Consider the following 13,100-nt stretch of genomic DNA (forward strand, 5'->3'; position numbering starts at 1 on the left):
AACACATACAACTAACAGAATAAAATAAAAACGACATGTTGAAAGGTTTCCATAATACCAACAGTCCCTGTTGCATTCAAAGTCCAGGAGCAACAGTTCTGATTTATATATTAGATTTCATTTCCAGAAGAATGGAAAGTCATTTGTTGCAGGAATGTACGACTGACGATTCACAAATTTATACTTGACTTTTTCCTATTTATTTGTTCATTTCTTTCCAGACAGTCACCTGGAATGGATGCATCTACAGCTGGCATTTTCCATTAATAAAGCTTTTTTGTTTGTTTTGTTTTTTTGCCATGAGTTACACTGGCATTCCAGGGATGTCGCATTGTAAACTGCAGAATTGCACGCTGTACTTCATTCTCTCCAAATCCTCACATCTACTAGTCCATGGACTATTACTGTTTGTCTGGTGTGAAACTATTCTTCATTAAATGAGTACAACTACAAGCATTGCATGAAGTTAATGACAGCTGTTTATTTTGAGCCCTGTTTTTTTAGGTCAGAGTTAGTTAACGTCATTTCAGAAACACAAGCCTGACATACAGTTAGCTTAGCAATGTATATAGAGCCTTATGTCTGCATATAGGCAGGAAATGTACACCACCCGCATTGAAAAAAAAAATTACATCAAACCAAAGCAGCCCTCAGTCCCACCTTGTCTCCCAGGCGGAGGTTGAATCCATCCAGCTCAATAAAGGCGGAGGTCTGAATGGTGGTCTCCTGTTTGAGCTCCTCCTTCCTTCCCTCAGGTGAGAGGTGAGACCAGGCCACTATATAGCCCAGGGAGCTGTTGGAGCTGCTGTCAAAGCTGCACTTTAGGTAGATGGCACTACCTGTCACCTCTGATATAATCACTGGCACAGATGGAGTAGGAGGCTTATTAGCTGACAGGCAAGAAGCAGAGAGAATAAGTGCGTTAATGGGACATAACATGCACAATATACTATATGATAAGAGTGCAAAAAAGTGGTGAAGGAAGCTAATAAAATGATAATGTAGTTGTGCACAAAATGTAAAGGCTGTTATGTAAATATATTACTTTCCATTGTTCTTTCCATAAATTAGATTTACTGACACATGGCAGTTTACCATTTAACTCAGGTGTCTATATGTTTTTTGCCACACAATATTCAGTTTATTCTGAGAAAATTAGATTCCCCACCTAGGGAGAATGCAACAGTTCCACGTTTTTGCCAATGTGCTCACAGAAACTCATGGGCAGGACTTCACTGCGACTTATTGACAACCATATGCACATAAGCAACTTGCTTCAGGCTGGTGCTAATTTCCATTTCAGGTGGATTTAAAGGAAAAATTCACAGTCATGTCTGTCTTAAAAACAAGAGTCCCATAGGTGTACATAGGAACACTGAAACAGTTTTTCTTGCTGTAATTATCCCTCCTTTTTATCCTGGCTGTTAAGAGATGCCTTTTAAAATGTGTTTCCAATGCAAGTAATCAAAGTCCACAGTCATTACTCTGGGCAAAAATGTATTCTAAAGTTCAAATGAAGTTTATGTGAGGCTAGATCAGTCAAGCTGCCATCTTCCAAAAGTTTCCGAAAGTCTTTTTATTACTGAACTTGCAGACCAGCACAGAAACTGTGGGACTGTCTGTTTAAAAAAAGATACCAATAAAATTCAAATAACCGCAGATATTTCCTTTATGGTTTGATTAAAAACTGACTATTGAAGCTGGGTATTAGTTTCAGATAAACTTTGGAATATGTTTCTGTACAGACTGGACTGTGGATTTTGTCCTCCATAAGCTCCAAAGGAAACCTGCTGGAATGAGTCTCTAAAAGTCCAGCATGAACAGCAAGAATGATTACAACAAGTGAAAACTATTTCAGGATTCGTACGAGAAGTCTTCCCTTACTTAAACAAATATGAACCCACCCTGTAATAACAAAAATGTCCTAATCTTGAAAAGTAATACAATTTTAAAAAAATAACCTAATAAATCCAGCAGACGTTATGCAGAAAATGAAATGAATGAATTCATTCACATGATCCAAGTTAACCACAAAATATTCAGCAAAGCCCATTCTCCAAATTTTAATAGAAAAGCGAGCTTTGGAATAACATGGATCCCATTATTTAAAACAAGCTAATGAAGCAATCTTTCTTCTGTCTCTAATTAAATCCCCTCTTTTTTCCACCTCTGCCACTTTCCTAAAACCTGGCTTTTAATTCACGACCTGGCCGAGGGCTGTCACCATGGAGACGATGCCCAGCGGACATCAGGACACATGCACAGCTCATTAAGGGGAACGGTGAGGGGGCCGACGGTACATTCCTGAACACATGGCAACGCCCTGACCTCCTGATTGTTTTGGAGTTTGACCTAACACGAGGAGACAAGCGCAGGCCATAAACACAGCAGCAGGGTCCTCACTTTTACATGTTCCATCGAGGTTCACCTCGCCAGGGCCACAGATCAGCGACGTTGAGGGTAAAGTGTCGGAGATCTCTGTTAGATAGATGAGATTCTGAACTTTAAACAATTATAAATCAATATTAACGAACATAATATACTCCACATGGCAGATACAAGACTTGCGCCTTGTCTCTAAGACCTTATCTTGTTTAGTTTGTGCATTTGTGTGTTGTTTATCTGCAGATTTTTTTTTCATTTTTAATCTCAGCATTTTGAATTGATGCTGTCAGGATCAACAAATGGTATAATGCTGCATCCCAGGAAAGATTTTAAGGCTGCACACTCATAACTAATGCAATCTTTTTTCTGTGCATTTTAAATATATACTTTTTGCCACATGAATTCATCACAATCATGCACCTGTCTTGGCATCATGGTATTTGTACATAATGTTAACACACCCTGAAGAAGGACACGTGCTATAACAAAGACATTATGGCCACTAAAAACATACTGTCCATTGCATATAGTCATTACACAGTGGAAAAGGGAAAGAGTTATGAATTCATATAACATAACAGCTTCAACAGTCAACATCTGAACCAACTTTCCATATTCGGGTGAAAAGTAGAATAAATTGCAAAGAGGTATAGCAACAATACTTTTGTTTCATGCTGTTACCATTTAACTCTCATAGGTGAAACAAACCCAAGGCAAAACTGCAAAAAATACTTTTAAAAAAACAACAACAGATTGAATGTTTGAATGATTTTAGATAACCCAACCTATTGTCATGCATTCATGCTTGCTTACAGAACAACTCCATTAGCACTCCTAATATTTCACGCAAAATGGGAAGAGAGATTATGAGCAATTATTATTCTAATGCATTTTGCAATAAGTGATTATTTTTTTTCTCAAACTAACTCACTTGGAAATGAGCTATTAACACAAGACTGGCATAGTATCACCTTTACAAGTTGTGTGAACGGTTGTCTATTTATATATCTAACAGATATAGAGCGACATTAGTATGTATTTGGTGTCATGTTTCTGACCACCTGACAAATGCCAGTATAATATATTCTGTTTTTATCTTCATTTTGTTCTACACCAACTCATGAGGGACATATCTGTTTCTTTAAGTGCTAAAGGCTCCACTATGTTAACAAGCTAGTTGCTAACTTTGGCTCTCTGCAGTGTGATGCGGGGAATGTAGTGTTCACTTGGTATGGGACAGTATAATGGAAACCTTTTAACTAATGCAGCTGAACAAAACGTTGCTGAGGGTGGTGAAAGTGAAAACAAACCAAAAACTGCAGGCCGTGAAACCCAAACACACTTAGGACTGTTGTTACAAGCTCATCACAATTCAGAATCAATGCTGTGATGCATTATTAATACATTATATTGCATTGTGCATATGTATATGAAGACACAGAGATTAGGACTCACTTGTTAAATTAAGGGTTGAACTTTTCAGAAATCTGAAAATGTTTGAAAAACAAATATTTTGTTCCTGCTGTGCCACAACCAGCCTGCCTCTCACAGTGATTGTCCTATTTTTAAATGTGCGCAACAGAGTCTTGCACTAGACTCTCTGAACTGACTTACCCTGTGCACAGTACCCCATACATCCCTGTGTGGGCTGGAGCAGGTAAACGTAGAAGTCTCCACAGTTACGGACGGTTACTGGGATGCGGAACATGCAGCAGTCTTTGCTACTGCTTGGGAAAAACTGCCAGGCAGCACAAGCCATCAACTGTCGGACCTCGAGCGGACCCGGCAGGGACTCACCCTCGCCCAGAGACAACCACACTGGAGCCTGAGTCCCACAGTGGTTCACCTGGAAGTTTAGAGAACATTTTTACAGGGTGGTGACACTGCACACATTTTAACTGTCTATTTTGTAATTGCATTTTACTTTCAACAGTAAGGCTAAGGTCATTCTTTCCCCAAAATGAACCCTCTTGCTGGACGGAATCTTTAGATTTTCAAAAATGAAAATTGATTTAGAAAAATAAAGAGAAGTAATAACTGGTAGAACCAACACACTGCCTCACAATAAGTATAGAGCTGCTGGATAAAAGGTGGTTCAATACCCCTTGTGTCCAAACATACTTGCCCAATAAAGCTGATTAGGATTCTGAAAACATTATCACTCTCAGAAACAAAAAATGTCATTAAAAGCAATTAATCTATCAAATGACAGAAGAGGTGTAAATAACAACTTTGCACTGATACAGAATAAATTTGAAAATGCCAAAAATGAACCTGACAAAGCTACAGTTTGCTGCAGCTAATTCTCCTTTCCAAAAAATCCTGGGCCTGACAAATCTAACCATTTATTCACCATCATCATAAAGACATCTCCTTATTATATAACACATGTTCACAGCGATGCTCTCTTCCTTCCTCTGCCCACTCCTGTAGTTATCCATCACCCAGGGGGAGCAGCGATGCCCTGGGAAGGCAGAGGGAGGCTGACACTTCAGATGGATCCTGCAGGCTCACAGCAGGCCACCCGCAGGAAATGAGACACATTCCAGCTCTCCTTGCACTCTCCTTCATAAATATGTACACGCATACAACAACTGTGTGTGTCCAGTCATATGTATCATGCTTACACACAAAAACGCAGAAACTGTATTTTTTGACACATGAACAAGCTCTGCAGTGATGACAGACAGCCCACCGCAAAGTTTCTCCACATGAGGTCATGTTTAACGTCTCGAGAGATTTCAGGTCCTGAATTGTTTATATTTCTAATTGAAGAAACACATACATATAATCACTTATATTTTACCACTAGACTTCATTATATGCTTCTGAAAAGAAAATACAAAAGTGATTGATGAGATAAAATGGAAACTGCAATTGCTGATGTCATGAGAGTTTTAAGACCTTCAACAAAGGTGACTGTCAGCAAATGATGGCAGCTCTGAAGCCAGTCTGTGTAAACTGTACTACTAAATTAAAAGTGGAGACACTTCTTGCCTTAGAAATCCTGAAAAAAAAACACAAGTTCATGGATTTTACCTTTCATATTTTTTGTCTATGTGGGTGAAATTATTTATAAGGAAATGTCTTTAAAAATCACACTGATTGTGCATGAATTATGACCACATCTTCACTTAAATGCTTTATCTAAGAGTTGATTCTTGATACTGAAACAGTTTAAGAGTAACAACGGTGAACTTGTAGCTCAAAGTGTGGCATTGTCCTGGATGCTAATGCCTAATTGAAACTTTAAACTCAGTTTCAATGCCTGCAGATATACACACTGCCTGGAAAAGAGCTGCATGCTCAGCAAATCTTTAATTGATCTCTACATGTCAAAGTAACTAGCATTTTAGGACATACAATTGATCACTTTCTAGCAGAGACTTTGATGAGATGATTCCAGGTGATTATCTTAGTTTAGCATTAAGACAGAAAAAACGAGAAACAGCTAGCATGGCTCTGTTTGTTTGGAAAAAATTTAATAACAGACACCTTCTAATAGTTCCAATGCACAGATTAACCCTCATCAGTACAGGTGGCAAAACCTATTAATCTGTACACTTGGGGTCCAGCTGGACCCCAGTAGTATTTCATCTGTTTCACATTTTTGTACCTGTCCATATCCTCTCAATATATATATTCTTAAAACGTGTGTCGTCTGTAGATAAAAATATGAAAGAAACAATGATACTTGGGTGACTTATGGTGTTTTTATTCAAGAGTAAATGAAATGGGAGTAACACAACATTTTCACTAATTCCTACTTTTGTGATTTTTGGTGCAGAATCATGTGCAGGAAATGGAATCAAAATGTCCCATTATATCTCTGATGGTACAAAGTAAGGAGACATTAATTGTTCGTAGTAGAATAGCATATATATGATCTTTTTGATTAAAACTGCCCTCTTTGTCACTGGGGTCCAGGTGTGAGTGCGAGTGCGACTGTTTGTCCTGTTTTACGTTACTGTATTGTTTTTAAGTTATTCTCTTGTTTTTCACTGTGAAGCACTTTAGTCACCCTTTGTTCTGTTGTAAAGGGCTATAGAAATAAACTTTAACTGCCATAGTTCAGATGATTACTATTAATGATTACTGACATGTATTGCTTACAATATTAGTGTAAGAACTCCTGAATTAAAATGAACCACGATGCAACTGAAGCAGTCATCGTAAGAGCAACATAACATAAACATACATAAATAAAAGATGTACAGACCAGCTAGGGGCTGCACAGTGGCTCAGTGGTTAGCATTTTGCAACTAGAAGATCCCTGGTTTGCATCCCGGCTTTCCCGGGATCTTTCTGCATGGAGTTTGCATGTTCTCCCTGTGCATGAGTGGGTTTTCTCCAGGTTCTCCAGCTTCTTCCCACAGTCCAAAAATATGATGAGGTTATTTGATTATTCAAAATTGCCCGTAGGTGTGAATGTGAGTGTGATTGTTTGTCTGTATATGTAACCCTGTGATAGACTGGTGACCTGTCCAGGTTGTCCCCTGCCTTCGCCCCGAGTCAGCTGGGATAGGCTCCTGCCTCCCCACGACTGTAATTAGGATTAAGCGGTGTACAGATAATGGATGGATGAACAGTCCGGCTGGGGTCCGCATGGACCCTGAATGATTTTTCAATATATACACCACAAACCTGTTTGGAATCAAATAAGCTTTGGTTTATGTGATGGCAACTAGGTGGGTGACAACTACCTAAAAGGACTGAAAAATCCAACTTGCAAATAAAAAGATTTGACAAGTTATACTCCTGGGGTCTGCATAGACCCCAGGTGTACTGATGAGGGTTAAGCAAGCGTATGCTAAGTATAAGTAGTGAGTAGAAGTAAGATGTGTAAAATGGCCATAGCATAGTTTTTAAAATGTTTTGCCTTTTTGTTAGACATTGTCAAATGAAGGCTGAACTGTTTTAGATTTTTGGAATTATTGTAATTATTCTTTTGCTGTAGGCAGCCACTGATTCATTCATTTCTCTACAATGTGGAAACTACTTAGTGCTTTAGAGTTTAAGTTACCGTAACACAGGCTTTATGTTTACGAAGAGTCAACTAAGTGATCTGTATACTATATTCAAAATGAATGGAAATCAAAGGTTGCCTGGAAAGATGATGGAAGGCAATGTCATTTATAGTCATATAAATACACTGGAATGGTTCTTTCAAACATAAATATGGCTAAATATTACTCATAGCTTATACGCATGAAAGACACAGAACACTTGAAGACAGCTGACACTTGAAGTCTCTGCATTTTTTAAAATAAAGAATATCGTTTACCTCCACACACTGGGTGGGCATACTGGCAGGCTTGTCAAAAATCTGAAACTGGTACCATCCCGCTGTGAGGGAGTGGTCGCAGATGAAGTCCTGCAGGGCCGACTGCTGCAGCCAGCTGGAGCTGAAGGTGGTGCTGCGGTAGGGGTTCTGGAGGACAGAGTGGCCACCCGGAGCACACTCTGGAGGGAGCACTGCAAGCACAGCCAGAGAGGCAACATAAGCACTGGATGTTCACCAAGACTGTCAATAGCAATGATCAAATGCTGCATATGGAAAGCTTTCTGTTGGCCAAATATTGGGTTTCAGGACATCTACTCGCCAGCTGGTTTGTATTCAACAGAAACAGTCCAAATTGAATTTCAAAGCTGATAAACTGTTATAGTTCTGGCCAGTGTTGAGAATAGCACACCGAGACCACAGGAATGAAACATGAAGGAGGAAGCCTGGTGTTATCATCTAAAAAGTCTGTATTTTTAGTGAATTACATGTAAAATGTCAGGCTATCTCAAGCCAAACCAGGAGGGACCCTGACCCATTGTTTGCCTGTCATTGCATTTTCATGAATCTGTGCCTGAATTACCCAGAAGAATGCTGTTTTCAACAGTCTTAAAGAAATGCCTCTATCTCCACAACATCTTGCATGATAGAAAAATGGGGACAGGTCCAAGGGGAGAGGTCAGTCTGGGTCACAATCCTGAGGACAGTTCTGGTAAAAACACGACAGCTACATCCTCAGAGAGACAACTGAGCGGGAGGGAAAAGCAGAATAGTATCTTGTTGACATGAGAAAAATCTGTATGAATCAAACTGACAAAACCTACTTGGCATTACGAATCAAGTACTGAAACCCGTACACTAGTGCATAGGTTAAGCAGTTGTTTCACTGTAATCAAATTTAGTCTTTTATAGTACAGTTTAGGTGTTTTAACTACAACTAGTCAGTCATCTCCCCTCTTTATTACAGCACCAATTGAGCAGATTCTTGCTAGGACCTTCAAATACAGTTATAAGGAAAAGAGTTTCAGGAAACACTTCCTCTGATAATGATGGAGACCAGACTTGGTGCCAGACTTAACAGCACTATGTTTAATGGATTTTGCCAGCAGGATGTGGCTAGTGATGTCCATGTGGTTCATTTAAAGAATGAGGATGTATTTGGAATTCACTGGCTTCTGATTCATTCTTTTTGATTACAATAAGCCCTTTCAAAAAAGAATCGTGGACTTGTCATTTTGAGGTCAGATGTGATTTTAAGGCAGGAGGGCAATTATTTATTTGGAGAACGCAATAATAAAAATAAAAATAAAATCATACAGGGGACAGTATAAAACTTTTAGCAAAGATGATCAAAAGATATCAAGGCACACTCGGGTTAAAAGGTGAACCAAAATGTTTTGCTGTGGCCACACAAGCAATTTCCATGTGCGAAACTGATAATGGACTGTAGCTAGAAGAATTACTAACAGAGGATCAAGGCCTTAATGTTGCATTGTTCATTATTTCTGCATTAACAGTGGATGAAATGTGTGTAATGTGAAAAAAGTCACTTCAAGTCACAAACCCACAGAGACCTACAAACCCACTCTCCAGTCCTTCAGCTATACAAAGTGCTTTTCCAACTCATTGCATAGGTTTGCTTTAAATATAGGCACATAAGGCAGACAAAGAGGCAGATAGTTTCCTCAGAATGTAATAGCAACCAATGCAGAGCTAAAAAGAGAGTGAATGTCAACGTACAGGTTGGGTAGCTAAGCAGAGACAGAACTTCAAGTAAGTGCAAACAATGCAAACAGCCAACTGTTTGGCAGCTACAGTAGGCCGCATCAAACCTGAACGTGTCTTTGTAACAACATCCAGACTTAAGCTTTGCCACTGGTATCGACAGGACCAATACAAAAATGTTCACGTCACATTTTGTTAACATCCTGGGCAAAGGAACACTCATACATTGTTGCATTGACCCAAATTGGACAAATACAGCAATGCAGGTTTAAGGTTATTACAGTAGTTCAATATGCAGTTTTTTTACTTTGATGCCAAAATGCTTGCCATAAGGAAACACTATATAACAAAGAAAAAAATGAAACTACAGAACCATAAACGTCACTCACAAAAAAGTGACTGTGATGGACCTGCAGAAATGTTTCCAAAGTAAGTCAGTTACACACTATCAATTTCAGTGTCCATCCTCATATATTAAGATCATTCCATCTTTGTAGATGTTATTGAACCTCCTTCATGCATGGGGTCTGCTTGCCTACAGAATAAAAAGGACTCTTCTGCTAGTCATTAGCACCATTAATACTTCTGAAACATATTGGGAAAAAACTGCTGCTTTCAAATCCAACATTTGGTATATAGATCAAGTTGAAGAAGCAAAGAGAAACTGAGGCTTTTCAAGAGCTGTGATTGGCAAAAGGTGAAACACTAGCATGTTTTCAGACCTCTCACTGGATGTCCACACCTCAGATGTTATAGTTGTTTTGAAAGTGACATGACAACAAAATGGCAGGGCAGTGTATCAAGCTATATGTGGCACACCTAATGGGTACAGAGAATAAGAGAAAGATGTTGTTTTAATTCATGATCAGGAAGTGAGGCCCGATGATTAAGGTCAACAGACAGCATATGTATGTCTGTCACCATACGTGACATTCATGTAAAAAAATGACTAAAAAGCATCAGGCCAATAAAGTGAAAGCAGAGAAAAAGAAAAAGACTCAAGCTTTAACCAAGACCCAGCCTCTGTTTCTGTGCACTGTTGCAAAGTTTTCCACTCTGACCTGAGAGGTCAAGTGAAAGGTGATATCCTGACGGTGTCTGCACGGCGGTGACAGGCAGACAAGTTGCTGAAAGAGAGGACAGGAGCTGTCAGAGCTGACATCCTTCATACTCAACACCTGGTCACTTCAGTCCTCAACACCTTCACAGGAACTCAGAGGGTCCACATCCTGTCCCTCTGTCTGAGGGGACAGCCGGAAAGGCAAAGGCCCAACTGTTTGTAATATGGTTGGAAAGACAGTGAGCTGAATCTCAGCAGGACTATGCATTACACCATGAGCGTGATACTTTCAGGTATGTGGCCTTTGATAATAGTCACATGATGGATGAGAAGGCATCAGTTTCTTTTTGGCAGAAGCGTACAAACTGTTTTTCGAGCTCTTATATGTTAAATCTGATTCAGTTTTAGGCGTGTAAATTGTCGATTACTGGTCAATATCACATTCAGAGAGGAATCTAGCATGATGTTTGTTCATTAAAATTGTAGAAATAGTGCACAGGCAATATTTACCTATTTAAAGAATCAAACTTTTACTTGGAGGAGTGAGCTTACCCGTTTGAGCATTTGCATTAGGCAGTAAAAACACAGCGCAGAGAAGAAGTTTCCAGAGAGTTTCAGATCTCATAGTCCTGCAGTGGGCAGCACGAGACTCTGCCACCAAACAGCACGAACACAGAGCACAACACCGGCACCGTCTCCACCGAAAGTCCTGATCGGAGCAACAGGAGCGCAGCGGTGATTTCAGACCCACAACAAACGACGCAAGAGGGACGTCCGGATGTGCTTGAGGCTTATTAAAGTCACTTGTTGTCGGAGGACTGAGGAGGCTGTCGGACCGCAGAGGCTGACCTCAGACTGCTGCAGCATCACAGTGTGTTAGGAGGAGCATCAGCGGTAACCTTCTCACGGCCCAAACTTCTGCATACATCTGCACCGAGCTGCACGACTGTCACTACTAAAACGCTTCAGATTCATTCATGACTCTCACACCAACGCGTCTTCTCGTAATAGGACCGCGACTCATGTATTAATCAATTTTTATTTATTTATTTATTTATTTATATATGTTTTTTTGCATTAATCTGAAAAGGTTTTTTGATAATCAGATCAGCTGCTTCATCTGTAAACATCAGGAAATAGTTTTTTTTTCAGAGTATTTTTATGTGACTCATGTCCAAAACCTAAAGAAATTTAAGTTCCTTACATATTCTGCACTTTTGCTCTAAAGCTGATTGAAATGATTAACTAATTGCATTAGTTTAAGTACAGATTGGTTAACTTTTATGTATGTGTTTAACGATTGAATAGTTCTTTATCAATTAATCAACTTTTACTACTTTAATGTCATTATACTTAAAGAAACACAACTCCAAATACATGAACTAATATTGTACTGCAACTGCAATAAGTTTTATTATTAGTTTACCTGCTGATATATTCTACATTAAACTGACAAATAAGATCACTTTCCCAAGATCCAAAAGGATGTCGACAAATTTAGTGTTTGATCAAACGAGCAGTACAACATATTGTTTCCAATCAAAATGTGATAATTATCATTAATTAATCAGAATGTCCAAAGAGAAAGTTATGTAAAGCAAAGTAATCTTGTTAAGCTTTACATTTATTGTATTTCTCCTGTATTTGTTGTTGGTTTTTTGTTTGTTTGTTTTTTATTTGTTGTTTTTAGATGTTGACAATGCACTTGAGCTTCTTGCACCTCTTTCCAATGTGGTTTTATACTGCAAATGGCAAATAAACTGAACTGAACTGAACATTTATTGTATTATATATGCAGACAGATTAATAAAGGTCAAGCATCATGAATCTAAATCATTCTAACATTCACACATCAAGTACTACAAAACTGAGTTATGCATCCAAGGCCTTAGAACACAATCAGTCAATCAGCAGTGGCTGTTCTGTTATTCAGGGTGAATTAAAACCAACAATATGATCTGGATCAAGCCTGTAAATCTTTTTGCACCAAATTTTCTCTTTTTATAAAAAAAAAAAAAAAGGGGGGGGGGGGGGGGCAGACTGATGGTCTAATCATGAAGGCTCGCTAGCGACCAGCCAGTGATATTTCATTAGTCATCGCTCCAAACCACTAAAACAGATGGCCCACATGCTCAGTTTGTCAGGGAAGCAGCCTCAAGCCAAAGAGTGGGATTTTGGACAAACCAGATATCACATTAACATCTTTTCCCAATCTGCTCATTTCCATTCTCACGCTTTAACTGCTGCAGCGTACCCTAAGATATAGAGTTTCACTGGTAGGAGCTGAGAAGATGATGGTTCTGTCAAAGACATGAAACTGATGTGTTCAGAAGAGGAATTATGAAACAGAGGAAGTGATTGCTCAGCTGCAATTGCCAAAAAAATAAATAAAAAATCCAGAGGTGTTTCACACCAAAAAAAAATTGCCTAATAGAGGACAATAGGGAAATAATGTGTGTTGTTTGTTCAGTCTTATGTTGATATAAGAGCCAGGAGAGATGAGATGTTGCATTTCTCAACAGAGTCAACTACAGCCAAAGGTTACAAGTACAGCTGTGCTGCTTTGTCCAACCAAAAGCAACCTAAATCCAGAGATGTCTTAAATATTAATAGTTTATGAACACACAGCAATTCTACAGTAACTTTCCC

General features: G+C 39.0%; 1 protein-coding gene and 1 long non-coding RNA gene across 2 annotated transcripts in view; one reads left to right on the forward strand and one right to left on the reverse strand.

Moving 5' to 3' along the window:
• The window catches only part of vwde (von Willebrand factor D and EGF domains), a 33,578-nt gene extending 22,206 nt beyond the window's left edge, over window positions 1-11,372 (reverse strand). Inside the window, exons 1-5 of the mRNA XM_055013444.1 lie at window positions 11,004-11,372; window positions 7,670-7,860; window positions 4,000-4,231; window positions 2,404-2,478; window positions 661-890 (exon numbers count right to left, since the gene is read on the reverse strand). Coding sequence (XP_054869419.1) covers window positions 661-890; window positions 2,404-2,478; window positions 4,000-4,231; window positions 7,670-7,860; window positions 11,004-11,076 — 801 coding nt within the window. The 5' untranslated portion in view covers window positions 11,077-11,372. The remainder of the gene's footprint in view (window positions 1-660; window positions 891-2,403; window positions 2,479-3,999; window positions 4,232-7,669; window positions 7,861-11,003) is intronic.
• The window catches only part of LOC129349614 (uncharacterized), a 76,702-nt gene that overhangs the window by 41,004 nt on the left and 22,598 nt on the right, over window positions 1-13,100 (forward strand). The gene's annotated exons all lie outside the window — the stretch shown is intronic.

Source organism: Amphiprion ocellaris, chromosome 9 (genome assembly GCF_022539595.1).
Source record: "Amphiprion ocellaris isolate individual 3 ecotype Okinawa chromosome 9, ASM2253959v1, whole genome shotgun sequence".
Taxonomy (NCBI): Eukaryota; Metazoa; Chordata; class Actinopteri; family Pomacentridae; genus Amphiprion; species Amphiprion ocellaris.